Source organism: Mauremys mutica, chromosome 10 (assembly GCF_020497125.1).
Source record: "Mauremys mutica isolate MM-2020 ecotype Southern chromosome 10, ASM2049712v1, whole genome shotgun sequence".
NCBI classification, from domain to species: domain Eukaryota; kingdom Metazoa; phylum Chordata; order Testudines; family Geoemydidae; genus Mauremys; species Mauremys mutica.
The window spans coordinates 84044838-84060340 of NC_059081.1; the positions used below are offsets into that span (position 1 = coordinate 84044838).

General features: G+C 54.9%; 1 protein-coding gene across 5 annotated transcripts; it reads right to left on the minus strand.

Moving 5' to 3' along the window:
- Positions 1 to 528: 528 nt before the first annotated feature.
- LOC123378593 (zinc finger protein 239-like) lies at positions 529 to 14415 on the minus strand. Of its 5 annotated transcripts, XM_045032614.1 has the most exons (5): positions 14260 to 14415; positions 13413 to 13495; positions 7039 to 7165; positions 5438 to 5551; positions 529 to 1965 (listed from the first exon to the last, which is right to left on the minus strand). In XM_045032614.1, the coding sequence occupies exons 2-5, from the start codon at positions 13434 to 13436 to the stop codon at positions 1031 to 1033; spliced, it is 1200 nt and encodes a 399-aa protein (XP_044888549.1). In that variant the 5' UTR covers positions 13437 to 13495; positions 14260 to 14415; the 3' UTR covers positions 529 to 1030. The 5 variants fall into 5 exon arrangements, with proteins under 5 accessions (XP_044888549.1, XP_044888550.1, XP_044888548.1 ...); XM_045032615.1 differs by lacking the exons at positions 13413 to 13495; positions 14260 to 14415 and adding an exon at positions 10951 to 12021; XM_045032613.1 differs by lacking the exons at positions 13413 to 13495; positions 14260 to 14415 and adding an exon at positions 10183 to 10257 and having other exon boundaries at positions 529 to 1962.
- Between the last annotated feature and the right edge of the window lie 1088 nt (positions 14416 to 15503).

Consider the following 15503-nt stretch of genomic DNA (forward strand, 5'->3'; position numbering starts at 1 on the left):
TTCTCACCCCCACCTACCCAGCGTTGCCAGCCGCAGGGCCAGACCACATATGGGATGTTCTGGCCCTGCGGCTGCTCTGTGTCCGTGGGAAATGTCACTGGATTCCTCACTGAGCTGGACACACCGATGCTGGAGACGCTGCTGGAGAGACGGAGACGGGCTGCTGCCCATCTGGAAATCTACCCATCGTCTCCAGTTGTGCCTGTCCTCTGGGGCTGCCACCCAGCCAGGGATCCTGGATTCTGCTTCTGAGGCTGATTCTCCCCTACCCCAACTCAACCCCTTGTGGAGGGGCAGGGAAGACCCAAAGATCGAGCTCAGAGGCCGTCAGAGCTGCAAGAGCCAAGACACGGATGTACCTGCATTCTCGCTTCTAAAGCTGGATGGGCTGAGACATCAGTGAAAGGGCTGAACATGGGGGAATGAGTGATTCCTGCAGAGAGAGGCAACTCGCCCAGTCTGGGACACTTGGCCTCTCCCCCTCCCAGAGCTCAAGAACCAATGAAATTCCCAGGCTGCTCAGGAAAATGGGATTTGCCAGAAGTTTTATTTGCATCTTATTTGGAGGGAGGGAACAAATAACTGAACAACACTGACAAAATCATTCAATGAGCAATAAAGACTCCACAGACACCCGACTTCCCAGAAATTTCAGACCCCTCCTCTCCCCACTGCCCCACACTGAAACAGGGGTAAAATGCCTCCCGGGGCGGCAATTTCCAGAATAATCCCAGTGTGCAACAATGTGAACTGAGCCCCTGGTTGAAAACAGGGACCAGGAAACCCAGCTGAACCCTTCGGCCTGCCCCTGACAGAGAGCGCCGGGAAGGGATGAGAGCGGGTCAGAGAACAATGCAATACAGTAATAATAATGTCACACTCCCGGTGCCTCCATCCTCCTGAGACACACAGCACACACGTCAACAGTGGAGCCACTTGGCTCCCTAGGGCGTTGGACAACTCTTTATTATCCTCATGATTCCCCCCATCTCTACAGACGCAGAGAGAAAAGGAGGGGAAGTGGCCGGCACTAGTCGATGTGGAGTTTCATGTGGAATATTAAGGAAGTCTTGGTCTTGTACCTTTCCTCACAGATGGAACATTGATAGGGGCACTCTCCTGTGTGCCTTCTCCGATGGACATTGAAACCAGATTTTTGTCTGAAGCTCTTCCCACAGTCGGGGCAGGCATAGGGTCTCTCACCTGTGTGAATTCTCCGATGGTCAGTAAGGTGATGACTCTGAGTGAAGCTTTGTCCACAGTCGGGGCAGCTATAGGGTTTCTCCCCCGTGTGGACTCTCAGGTGTATAATAAGGTCTGAGGTACAAGCAAAGCTTTCTCCACACTCTGGGCATCCATAGGGTCTCTCGCCCGTGTGAATCCTCTGATGTCTAGTTACATGTGCACTCTGAGTGAAGGTTTGTCCACAGTCAGGGCATTTATGGCATTTCTCTCCTGTGTGGATTCTCTGATGTACAATAAGGCCTGACCTCTGACTGAAGCATTTCCCGCAGTCAGGGCACTTGTGGGGTCTCTCTCCTGTGTGGGTTCGCTGATGTCTAATAAGGTTTGATTGGTCATTGAATTGTTTCCCACACTCAGGGCAGTGATAGGGGGTCTCTCCTGTGTGAGATCTCTGATGTCTAACAAGGTGTGATCCAGAACTGAAGCGTTTCCTGCACTCGGCACATTCAAACCGCTTCTCCTTAGTGCAGATTCTCGCCTGGATCGTGGCCACATTGGGATCTTTCAAACATCCCTCTAGGTGAGTGGATTCACCCAGTGTCTTCCCTGGGGGGTTTCCCTGCTGCTTCTCTGGCCTACACTGAGTTTCTCTGGCCTGCCCAGGACTCTGTGAATCATCCCCTTCACACCTTCCCAGCAACATCCCCTTTGGTTCCATTCGCTCACGGCCTGCGGGACAAGGATTCTCTTCATTGCTCTCACTCACTGTTTCATCACCTGCTGGGACAGAGAGAGAATCCGGACAGGAGTCAGTGCCTGTGCTGGGGGAACAGGAAGGCAGAAAAGGAGAACAGGAAAGTGCGGAAACAAACCAAAAGAATTGCTGGGAACACTGACAAATCAAGAGTTGAATTCTTCCGCCCCCACCCCCAACCCTTTCCATGAAGAAAGAGAAGGGAAAAATCAGCTACCTACATGTACTGTACTTGATGCTTTCAAGATGTTGCACATGTCTATTCCACTTCATGTCTATTCCAATTTAGGGGTGTGAACGCTGAATGCACTGTAATTGGAGAGTTTCTGCAGTGGTACTCACTGGGGTGGCACATGCGTCATGCATGCCCTCATGCATCCAGGTGAGGACATGAAGGGCAGAGCTCCCCCTGCACCATCTCAGTTCATTTGCACCAGCATCCTATCATAATGGACTCTGAAGGAGAAGGGAGCAGGGCGGGTGCTGGAATAGACATGTGCAAGACGTCCTGGAAAACAACCAGTACAGGTATGTATTTCTTTTTCTTTGAGCCATTCTGTGCGTCTATTCCACTTCAGGTGACTCCCAAACAGTGTTCTATGGAGGAGGATTTGGAGTCTAGCTGCTTTGCAATTGCTTTTCAGAATTTCCAAAGCTAGCACACTCTCTAGAAGTGACACCATGCTTGGGAACAGTGTGATTTGAAGACCAGGCTGCTGCCTTGCAGTTATCTGGGATTGAAATGTCCTGTAGGAAAGCTGCTGAGGCTCTCACACAGAGTGCTGTCAGCTTGGAAGGAGGTTTTAATTTTGCAAGATCATAACTTGTAGTGAGACGAGAGGTGATCCTCCCAGAAATTCACCCTATGGGAACCTCCTGTCCTCTCTTTCTCTCCACACAGGAAACAAAGCATTGTGGCAAAGACTGAAACTGTTTTGCCCTGTCCAGATAAAAGGCAAGGGCCAACAGACGTCCAGCAAATGATGTTTCTCCTGAACCTTTCGTGAACATGGTTTGGGGGAAAAGATGGTTTGATTGAGATGGAAATCAGTAACCGCCTTTGATGAAGAACTGTGGATGAAACCTTAAAGCAACTTTATTCTTATAGAGTACACCAAGGGGTTGGGGGAGTGATATGAAATTCATGCTTGTGGCTTCCAAACCCTTCTAGCAGAATTAACTGCCACTGGAAAGGTGACCTTGGCTGATAAATTAGGCAGGCCACTGGTCTGGTATTAAACCAGAGAGTCTTGCTTGTCTAGAGCATTTCCCCATCCAGTACTCAGACAAAACTGGTTTTGTCCAGTATCAGACATACTGAAGAGCACACCTCTCCACCTCTGCCAGTGTGTCCTTGCATGCTAGTGAGCGTGCGGTGGCCTGTTCTTAAAAATTCTGCCCCCCACGTGCAGTGAGCTCACAAACACCATGCATGAGAAGTCACACTGGTGGGTTGGGGTCATGTCAGCAAGAACAGGCTCATGACATTCTGGGAAGTACCAGAATATCCCGTTTTCTGGGAGTGCATGAGTGGCCACCCTAGGATGAGTACTGAAGAGGACAAAAGCCATAGGCTCAAAGGGAGAACCTGTGGAGGAGATAACACTAATCTCTAATCTCAGGGTAGCTGGCACCGTAACTTGCGAAAAAAGATTAGTTATTTCTTATTGGCAGAGTGTGTCTTCAAAGCACAATTAGCCTGAGTTATAACGTGAATCTTACCCCTTACTCAACTTTCGCCCACACAACTCCCAGAAACACAGTCTGGAGAAGCCAGCCTTGAGGCTGGAGGGATGCCGCATGGGCTGCAGTACAGCTACTGCATGGACCCATATAACACGGGGTTCATCGGCAACATCATTGAGATCTATGTCTAGATCTCCCGTTGTGGTATCTCCACTGAATGCTCTATTTTGTCACCAAAGAATGTAATGGAGAGAATCTAGATCTCCTCTCTAGAACAAGAAGTATGGGGTTCTTCTTCTGAATCTGATAATGAATATGGGCAGTCGGTGGCCATCAGTGGTGCGATACTAGGACTCACCGGAGTACAGCCTTTGGATCTGTGCCTCTTGGCAGTAGGTTTAAATGTTGGTACTGATGGCTTGAGTCCTATAGGAACAATCTGTGTAGAAGAAACCGGTACTGGAGGCTTTGAAGATGCCGAGAATGCCATGGCTGATGGTACTGATCCTACAGATGTTCTAGCCAGTGATGAGGGCATCACCGAGTGTAATAAAGGCTGTACCCTATGAGCAGTCAGAGTTGGATCTTGTTGCACCAAAGGGGAATCCTGCACCCACAGACAGACATTGCATGACAAATCTCATGACATTGCATGAGCATCAGGTGTCGTGGGTCACAATAATGTTTCTGGCAGTACTGAAGTTGATGCCTTTAATACATTGTCAGAGCCATTCTCAAGAAAACATGCTCTGGTCCTGGAGTCAATGGCTGGATTTCCTGCTCTGATTCACTGTCAGCACTGGGGGGCAGCTAGTCTCTACCTGAGCTCTAACCTTGGTACCTGACAGTTCCCATGAGGACTCTGCTGAGGCTTTTCAGCTCCCAGAGTCCGGTTCTGAAGAAGAAAAGCTCTTTGATTGATAAGTCAAGTCTTGCCATGAGACTAACTTACTGCTCTTACAGGATATGGTGGGAGAAGGGGAACAAAGATCCATAGGAAAACTCCTGGCCTAGGACAAAGTACTGGACTCCAGATGACTGAGGTCTGAGAAGAGATGTACAGCACGCGCCCTATATTTTTGTGTTCTTTTCTTGAAAGATCTACAAATAAAGCATTTGTCTCTAATGTGCCCCTCACCGAGTGTGAGGGCTGTTCAGTGGATGAGACGCCCTGCAAGTGAGACAGTGTTGAACTCTAGGAGACTTTGACATAACCACACCCCCCAGTTCCAGGTAACAGAGCGCCAGACAAAAACAAGAAAAAACAACTTTATAAAATAAGAAAGAACCAAATCTCCAGTGGGAAAAACATGGGTACACAATAAGCTACTAGAATTATTTACAGAAAAAAGTTTCCTCGGAAGAAAAAGGGAACCCGTGAACAACAGCCGATGGAGAGCTCTGACCACCAGCCACTGCGGGTGAGAAGAAGCTGTCTGGGTGCTGGGTGGTGCCACCTTTTATTCCTTTGCCTGGATACATGAAGAAATGCATGGCAAACTGACAGGTACCACTAGGGAAAACTCTCTGGCTATAGGTTACTCAGCTCTTAAACACCTGGAAGGAGAACAGCCAATTTTGCCTCCACATCCCATCTGAAAACTCAGGGGGCAGGGAGCTACTGTCAGGAGTCCGTGAGGGTGCGTGGAAAGCCATGAATTATGTCTGCCAGCAGGACATGACACATGCTAGGACAATCCTGACCTGGGGGCAATGAGTTAGAACCGGAGGAGCACAAGGGGCCTGCATGGGAATCCCAGCACTGTAAGTCAATGACGGACGGTTTCCACATCCGTGTAACCAATTTCTCACCTCTGGGGATGTTTCTCTGGATCTCTCTAGCCTGGGACCCCTGGAGATCAGAGACCCATGGCTCTTCCCCTCTGTCCAACTGGGAGATCACGCTGGGCTTGGGAATTGGAAAACCTGCTCCGGGAAAAGAAACGAAGTGAGAGCTGAGTTTTACCATTGTTCTCAGACAGCTGTTTCCAGATGCGCTGGCTGGGTGGGTGTCTGTAGTGGGGCGGCTGCCCCACTCCAGTAAAGAGGGGTCACAAGCAGCTCTGGAGAGGGCTGCGGCTGGGTAAAGGCTGGGCTGACTGGGGAAGGACCCACAGCTGGGGCCACGCCCCCATCGGGCCACAGCAGGTCCTATAAAAGGGCTGTGAGCCAGGAGCTCAGAAAGACAGTCTCTCTCTAGCTTCTGAGAGAGAAGGGCCTGACTGCCTGGGAGCTGAGGCGGGTACCTGAGGTGGTGCAGTGCTGGGGAAGGGCAGAGGGAGCTGGGGAGCTCCAGCCTGGCAAAAGCCCAGGCTGTGGCCTTGCTAAAAAGGCCAAATAGGTACCAGGGCTGCAGAGGGGCAGCCAGAGATAGGCAAAGGCAGCCGGTCCTAACCCCCCTTGCCGATGAGGAGTGTTTTGGAGACTGTAGTCTGCCCCAGTGAACGGGGGCTGGATGGTGACTGGCAGTGGCCACTGAGGCAAGGTGGGGATAGAGGGTTGGGGGTTCCCCTGGGTAAGGAGACCCAAATTGTGGGTTACTGCTGGGGGCAGAACCCTGATGTAAAGGGCACCAGGGTCCGGGAGGGACATGGGGGCCAGCGGCAGGTGAGACACCGGCCTGCAGAGGGCGCTCCGGGCTGGAAGAGCTAATTCCCGAGGACGACCAGAAGGATGCGCCACAGGGGTGAGTCGTCTCCCCACTACAGTGTCCTTGTATAAACCAAAGGGATGGGAAGTATTCCTGGAGAGCCTTTGGGAGGGCAGAAGCAGATTGGCCTGCTAAACCCAGGGTTATGAGTTCAATCCTTGAGGGGGCCGTTTAGGGATTTGGGGATTGGTTCTGCTTTGAGCAGGAGGTTGGACTAGATGATCTCTTGAGGTCCCTTCCAACCCTAATAATCGATGGGTAGGTCCACACTAAGAAGGGGGGTCGAACTAGGGTACGCAAATTCAGCTACTTGAATAGCGTAGCTGAATTAGAAGTACCCTAGTTCGAACTACTCACCCGTCCAGACGCCGCGGAATCGAAGTCCGCGGCTCCAAGGTTGACTCCGCCACCGCCGTTTGCAGTGGTGGAGTACCGGAGTCGACCGGACCGCGCGGGGAGTTCGAACTATCGCGTCTAGATTAGACGCGATAGTTTGAACTCCGAGAAGTCGAACTTACCGCGTCGACCCAGCAGGTAAGTGTAGACTAAGTCTATGATTCTGGGATCTCCACTGAATGGGGGATTTTATGACTCTGGTACAGCGTCACTGCAAACGCTTTACACCTTCCTAACCCTGCTGAGTCTGGGACTATGGGGCTGATTCCCCTGAAATCTAAGGGATCAGGGAAGAACCCTGAGCAGAAGCTGACTTGGGCATGTCAAAGATGCCAGTTTCTAACACCGAGGGGACAGGGGTCCTTACCCAGCGAGGTCACATTCCTGTAATTCTCCTGCATGACATCCCTGTACAGGGCTCTCTGACCCGGGTCCAGCAAGGCCCATTCCCCATGGGTGAAATACACAGCCACTTCCTCGAAGGTCACCGGCATCTGTATCAACAACAAGAGTCCCCCACTTACAACCTGCTGTCCCAGCCACAGCCCCCTCCCCCCTCCCCAGCTCAGTCACAGAAAGAGCTGGGAACGTCCACAGAGAGCAGGAACAGTCCTTGGGGAAGATGGGGAGGGGGGTCATTTCTGAAAGATTAGTTTAAAAACATGTGGTTACTGTGATGAAACCACAACTCCAGTAATTTTATTGCAGGTCTCACAATATTTATCTGGGAATTGACACGTGTGGTCTCAGCATTCCTGGCAGTGAAATCACACATGTTCGACATGGCCGGCCACTGCCATGGCTTTTGTGGGAGAGGACAGCCTGATGCCAAGAAGCCCTGACTCAAGATGGCTGCCATTTCCCCACCATTTGACGCGTGGAAGAGAGGCTGCCCCTAGCGAGGAGGCCACCAGCTCCCACTGTTTTCAGGGAGGCTGAAGCCAGACTCTCCTCGGGGGATGTGGCTGGGGCTCTGGGGTTGGCAGACCGTGTATGGAGCTAGAGGTGGGGAGAGGCAGAAGTAGGTGGACGGCATGTGTGTGGGGGGTGAGCTGAGCAGACTGGGAAGGTCACAGGGGACGTGTGTGTGGAGGGATGGGATGCAGAGGAGGGCACATGTTGGGGGTGGCAAACTGAGGAGGGATGAGGGGGACAACAGGGAGTCAGTCCGAGAGGGAAAGAGGATGTGTGAAAACGAATGAAAAGGGAAGTGTGTGGGGGGGGGGGGGGAAGGAGCTTAACCAAGAACAGTGCAGGGTCACTGGGGTGGGGGCAGGCTCAGGGGGTGCAGACCAATGTGCATTGGGGTAGGTGTGACCAAGCAGAAATTTTCTTTTATATTTTTTATGATTCCCATGTGTGTGTGTCTCAGTTTCCCTCCCTACTTTGCATAGCTACGCAGTCGGTGCAGGAGGGTTAACACTGCTCCCGCAGCACCACAGAAGACATGTCGGGGGGCTGGGAGTGTGGGGGGGGTGGTCACCTCGCTTTCTGGGGTGGAATGACCGGGCCATTAAAGGGCTGGCTGGAAACCGACCCCCAGATCGATGGAGAATCTGAAAGGACAGTGGGAGCCCTAGTGGCTGGGACACTCACCCCTGGCAACCAGCAACCGGGAGGAAGGAGATTCCCCTCTCCTCCCCCATGGCTGGGCTGGGATGCTGAGCAGAGGCCCCAGCTGGAGAACAAAGGGGAAAGGTGCCAGGTGGCAGGGTTAGGTGCTGCCTTCTGGAGAGACATGGAGCTCTCGCTTTGGACTGGCAGAGCCTGTCTACACAGCAAAGGGAAACCCGCTGCTGCCCTGTCCCAGCTGACTTGGGCTCATGGGGCTCTGGCTGAGGGGCTGTTTCATTGCTGTGTAGACTTCCAGCTCTGGGAACCTCCCACCTCACAGGGTCCTACAGCCTGGGCTCCAGCCCAGATGGCTACACAGCAATGGAACAGCCCCACAGCCCGAGTCAGCTGGCACAGGCCAGCTGTGGGTGTCTAGTTGCTATGTAGACACACCCAAAGAGCCAGAGCCAGTAATGGAATCCATCACAGCTTGGCTGGCTGATTGCACTGGCTTGGCCAGGACGGGCTATGGCTTAACCTTAACCAAAGCTTCTCTCTGCTAATCTCAGGGCGTCCCCATGCTGGGTCCCAGCCCACTAATAAACCCTGCTCTGTTTGGAAAGGGCTGCTGGATGTCACTGCAAATCCTGGCTGTGAGATACTCGTCCTGGCAGATTTTGGGTGCCCCTAGGTAAATGACCTGCCTATTGCTCCCTTAATCTGTCCTCCCCAAGGTATAAATTCCCAGGGTCGTTAAGGAAAACACTAAGGACACAATATAACCTGCACATAAAGGAACTGACAGGGGCAGTATTCTTTCCTAAACAAGTGTCCTTTTATTAAAGTAACAATCCTCACTACAGCTAATCTAGAGACAGGAATCAAACAAATCCCCTACTGCAAATTACAAAGCATTGAAACCGCCATACAGTTTACATGATTCTAAGGGAAGCACTTTGCTACAGATGGCCAGTTTGGAACAAATTGCTGACAGCATTTCTTAAATTGCTTTCAAGTTTACATAGTTAGCTTGCAATGGGTAACACAATCGTATGCATTCTTATAAACTCACACACACACTAATCCTATATACTATCCTACACTGTGCCTATTCTCTGCTATAATTAAAAGAATAGCAGGCTTACTTTATAAATCCGTTGGTATCACTTTAAATCACTGTTATAAATACTTCGGTATTTTTCTTTAATCACTATTCCTTTTCAGTTCCTGGTCAGTCAATTCTGCTCCGCTCCGGTTTTTTCTCTCTCTCTGCAGCACCTTTTCTAATATGTTTCCAGTAGCTCTTCCCTGGCTGGCTTCTAATTTGTCCCACTTTCCTGATCGACTCTCTCTTTCTTTCTAATCCAAACCCTCCTGCATGCTGGCTCTCTTCTAGTGTACCTTTCTAGTGTTCGAAGCAATTACTTCATTCGCAGATGCTCAGTATTCACCACTACCTCAGAGCTGTGACTGAGGATCTCTGATTTTAGGACAAGCTGTAAAACTGATATGAGTGAGCTGTAGCCAGTCAGCTGACCAGCTAACAGCTCTCTTCCTCACCCCATACTAGACATGCTCAGTAGCTATCCATTTTGCACATACTCGCTGCTACTCTTTACCAGTCAGAGGTGTGATTCTTTCTGTTCATACACACACATGCACACTCATATCTGTCTCTTTGCTGGGACCCCATCTTAGAAACCCTGGACTTTCTGCCAATTAGCTGAACTTTTCACCCTACCTCAGTACTGAGCATGCTTAAAATCAGCAGCATAGAGTGGAGCCACTCTTGTCTGTTCTGAATAGGGGTGAGGCAGACAAAATGGAGGCTGGAGAATTTCTCTAGTACCAGACTGAGGAGGATGTTGGGACATGGGAGGCGTAGGTTGAGAGGCTGTGACAGGGTCCTGGGGTACAAGCTGGGCTGTGGGACCGCTGAGCCCTCTGTTCCACCAACCTGGGCTGCCTCACGCTGTGATGCTGATGTCTGGCTACAAGCCTCTGCCAGGCACTGCATTTACACAGCCACCCACAGGCAGGGACACACCCAGCTGTGTTGCATGAATGATCTCCCAGCCACTCACGAACCATCAACAGACTCCAGCCAATTCCCCTCAACTCCGCAGTCTTGCACCCCCGAACTGAACCAGCAGCCTGCAAACTCATCACCTAGTTTGCCCCTTCTCCATAGGAAAGGGGAAATGCAACAGCCTTTGGAATCTGAGATTTCCCAAGCACTTTAGACAAACTCACTGGTAAGGATAGAACATTAAAGTAATTTTGTTAACTACTGAGAGAGAGAGATTGTAAGTGATTATAAGTGGCAGGCGTAAATGTCAGAGAGAGTTACCTTAAAGAAATCAAAAGTAAACACGCACTCTAAATCCTAAACTTTACGACTATGTCTACACTACACAGCTTTTACCAACATGGCTGTGTCGCTACAGCCGTGCCACTAAAAGTCGTGCAGTGCAGCCGTTGTTTGTCGGCTCTCCTGTTGACAAAAAACTTCCACCCTCAATGAGCTGTGTTTGCGTTGTTGGCAGGAGAGTGCTCCTGCCGACAACATGCCATTCACACAGGCACTTGTCGTGGCAAAACTTTTGTCTTTCGGGGTAGAGGGTGCGGGGTTAATACCGCTGAAAGACAAAAGTTTTGTCGTTCAGTTGCCAGTGTAGACATAGCCTTAGTCTAGGCAAGAGTTGAATCAAACAGCTTTTCTCACCCTGACAGCTGGTCAAAGTAGGTTACAGCTCCTCAATGCAAAGCCTGGGACCATCTTCTAGCCTGGGGCCGTTGTCTTTCAGACGTGCTTCCAGATGTTGAGATGGGGGGAAGGGGTCAAGTGATATCTTCCAGCTTGCTGGAAAGATATTTGCTGTAATGTGGATTAGTCTCCTCCTATAGTGTATGTGCCTCCTCTGGGCTACTGACCCAGGCGTTGATGAGTCATTAACGTCCTCGGGGTATTGATGGCTACTCCTTTGTTGTAACCGAAAGGCTGGCTGTGGGTGTTCCCAACTTCACAACATATGTCAGTGACGCATACAGCAATACTTCATAACTTCATATGTAACAATAGCACATCCAATCCCACAGGATATTAATGTTCAACAGATTAAGGCTTTTAAAATGAAACCTCACAAGGCAGACTTTGTACAAAACAGTGATCCTACTCTTATCACAGGGGTGAATATGGAGGTTCCAGGGTGCTACCTTGAGATACAGAATGCCACAGAGGCACGCTGGGGAGGGGACAGGCTGCAGACTAAGGAAGGTGCTGGGGATGTGTGTGTGGGGGTGGATGACAGGCACAGTGGGGAGGGGACAGGCGGCAGACTGAGGAGGGTGCTGGGGATGTGAGGGGGTGATGACAGGCACAGTGGGGAGGGGACAGGCGGCAGACTGAGGAGGGTGCTGGGGATGTGAGGGGGTGATGACAGACACAGTGGGGAGGGGACAGGTGGCAGACTGAGGAGGGTGCTGGGGATGTGGGAGGGTGATGACAAGCACAGTGGGGAAGGGACAGGCGGCAGACTGAGGAGGGTGCTGGGGATGTGAGCGGGTGGATGACAGGCACAGTGGGGAGGGGACAAGCAGCAGACTAAAAAGGTGCTGGGGATGTGAGGGGGTGATGACAGGCACAGTGGGGAAGGGACAAGCGGCAGACTGAGTAGGGTGCCGGGGATGTGGGAAGGTGATGACAGGCACAGTGGGAAAGGGACAGGCGGCAGACTGAGGAGGGTGCTGGGGATGTGTGTGCGAGGGTGGATGACAGGCACAGTGGGGAAGGGACAGGCGGCTGACTGAGGAGCGTGCTGGGGATGTGTGTGCAGGGGTGGATGACAGGCACAGTGGGGAGGGGACAGGCGGCAGACTGAGGAGGGTGCTGGAAATGTGAGGGGGTGATGACAAGCACAGAGTGGAGGGGACAGGCGGCAGACTGAGTAAGGTGCTGGGGATGTGGGGGGTGGATGACAGGCACAGTGGGGTGGGGAAAGGTGGCAGACTGAGGAGGGTGCCTGGGATGCGTGTGTGAGGGGTGATGACAGGCACAGTGGTGAGGGGACAGGCCGCTGACTGAGGAGGGTGCTGGGGATGTGTGTGTGGGGGGTGATGACAGGCACAGTGGTGAGGGGACAGGCCGCTGACTGAGGAGGGTGCTGGGGATGTGGGGGGGTGGATGACAGGCACAGTGGGGAGGGGACAGGCAGCAGACTGAGGAGGGTGCCTGGGATGCGTGTGTGGGGTGTGATGACAGGCACAGTGGGGAGGGGACAGGTGGCAGACTGAGGAGGGTGCTGGGGATGTGTGTGTGGGGGGTGATGACAGGCACAGTGGTGAGGGGACAGGCAGCAGACTGAGGAGGGTGCTGGAGATGTGGGGGGGGTGGATGACAGGCACAGGGGTGAGGGGAAAGGTGGCAGACTGAGGAGGGTGCTGGGGATGTGTGTGTGGGGGGTGATGACAGGCACAGTGGTGAGGGGACAGGCGACAGACTGAGGAGGGTGCTGGGGATGTGTGTGGGGGGGTGATGACAGGTACAGTGGTGAGGGGACAGGCCGCTGACTGAGGAGGGTGCTGGGGATGTGTGTGGGGGGGGTGATGACAGGCAAAGTGGGGAGGGGACAGGCAGCAGACTGAGGAGGGTGCTGGGGATGTGTGTGTGGGGGGGTGATGACAGGCAAAGTGGGGAGGGGACAGGTGGCAGACTGAGGAGGGTGCTGGAGATGTGAGGGGGTGATGACAGGCACACTGGGGAGGGGACAGGTGGCAGACTGAGGAGGGTGCTGGGGATGTGGGGGGGGTGGATGACAGGCACAGTGGGGTGGGGAAAGGTGGCAGACTGAGGAGGGTGCTGGAGATGTGAGGGGGTGATGACAGGTACAGTGGTGAGGGGACAGGCCGCTGACTGAGGAGGGTGCTGGGGATGTGTGTGGGGGGGGTGATGACAGGCAAAGTGGGGAGGAGACAGGCAGCAGACTGAGGAGGGTGCTGGGGTGTGGGAGGGGGAGTGAGAGGCAAACTGGGGAGGGGACAGGCGGCTGAACAAGGAGGGGGTATTTTATTGCTTAAAAGCTTGTGATGTCTCCCCCCACTTCTGCATGTCCTGCTCCCTCCCCTTTCCACGGCACAGTCAGGCAAAGGCAAAGGCTCCGCCTCTACAACCCCTTGACAATCCCCTACCTGAGCTTGCTTCACAGAATCCATTTCCCTTCCCCTGGGACAAGGTGACAATCTGGAGTGAAACCTGGTTGTTGCTCTGCAGCCTGTCAGGGTGAGAAGGGCATTGAAGAGGTTTCAGAAGGGGCTTCAGTTCACCCCGATTCTCCCACCAGGCCCTGCACACTTGGGGCTTGTCTACACTGGCAAGTTACTGCGCTGAACCCACCCCCCCAGCGCAGCGAGTCTCAGCGCAGTAACTCGCCAGTGTAGACAGGATCCCAGCGCTGGAGCTGGTTTTCCTGCGGCGCTGGGAAAGGGGGCGGGGCAGATTCGGGGGGAGGGGCAGGGTCCTTGTGAGAGAGTCTTTGCCCCGTGGGAGGGGCAGGGGGTGCGCTCTGCAGGGGAGAGGGGGCGGGGCAGGGTCTGCGCCTGGGAGGAGTGGGGCGTGGTCTGGGGGGCGGGGTCTGAGTGAGAGAGTCTCGCCCCGCGGGAGGGGCAGGGGGCGGGGTCTGAGTGAGGGAGTGTCGCCCCGCGCGAGGGGCAGGGGGCGGGGTCTGTGGGGGAGGGGCGGGGACTGAGTGAGAGAGTCTCGACGCGCGGCAGGGGCAGGGGGAGGGCAGGGGTCTGAGTGAGGGAGTGTCGCCCCGCGCGAGGGGCAGGGGGCGGGGTCTGTGGGGGAGGGGCGGGGTCTGAGTGAGAGAGTCTCGCCCCGCGGGAGGGGCAGGGGGCGGGGCGGGGTCTGAGTGAGGGAGTGTCGCCCCGCGCGAGGGGCAGGGGGCGGGGTCTGTGGGAATCTCCTCGGGCGGGGGGCGGGGTAGGGTCTCTGAGCGAGGCTCTCCAGGCAGGGAGGGGGAAGGGCCGCACTCACCGCTCCGCAAGGGCTCCGCGCCGCGCGCCGCCAGGCCGAGCCCCGCCCCCCCGCCTGGCTCAGGCCTGACAAGCGGAGCGCCGAGCTGCTCGGCCGCCGGCCGACGTCTCTGGCTGCCGCTTGCAGCCCTGAGCGCTCCGGCTCAGGCAGCGCCGCGCCCCCTCGTGGCGAACGCGCCCGCTGCAGGTGCCCCCCCCGCTCAGCTCCCGCCTCCCCCGGGCGGGGGCGTGGTCCATGGTTCAGGCGGAGGAAATGCAGCCGAAGGGCCTGGAGGGGGCAGGGTCGGGCCCCAGCGGGGGGGGAGGGGGGTGCAGCGAGAGGGCGTGGCTGGGGGGCGCCCTTTGGGAGGGGGGAGCGACTTTAGCCGGGATCCCTCCCCCCCCCCCGCGCACCGTGCCCCGTACGAGCCCGCGGAGTCGCTGTGGGAAACGAGGGGGCAGTTTCCATGGCAAAGGCGCGTAGCCCCCCCCCGGCAGCTCTGCTCCGCGCTCCCGGGGCGCCAGCCCGCCGGGAATCAAGGCGGGTGGGGGCGAGTGATGACCCCCAGGGATTCATCCAGCCCGAGCCGGGCACCCGAGCAGGGGCAGAGCCGGGGACGGGAGGGAGCGCAGGAATGGAGGGACTCATTGCCGGCCGGCGCCTTCCCCAATGCGGACTTTTAAAGGGGTTGGGGTCCCAGGTCGGTGTCCGGGTTTCCGCTGGAACATCTGGTCAAAAAGGGAGCCTGGGAGCTCTGGCCTTCAGTCTGGTTAGCGGCACAGCAGGGCAGAGGCAGGGTTAGGGTGACCAGATGGGATCAAGATAATATCGGGACATGTGGGGCACCCTGCCGCACCCCAAACCTCTCATCCCCAGCCTCACCCCAGAACCCGCACCCCCAGCTGGAGCCCTCACCCCCACACCCCGACCTCTCATCCCCAGCTCGGAGCCCCCTCCTACACCGCAAATCCCTCATCCCCAGCCCCACCCCAGAACCCGCACCCCCAGCTGGAGCCCTCACCCCCACACCCCGACCTCTCATCCCCAGCTCGGAGCCCCCTCCTACACCGCAAATCCCTCATCCCCAGCCCCACCCCAGAACCCGCACCCCCAGCTGGAGCCCTCATCCCCACACCCCGACCTCTCATCCCCAGCTCGGAGCCCCCTCCTACACCGCAAATCCCTCATCCCCAGCCCCACACCACAGTCCTCACTCCCAGACTGAGCCCTCCCCTGCTCCGGCAACTCAACCTCCCCGCCCTGCC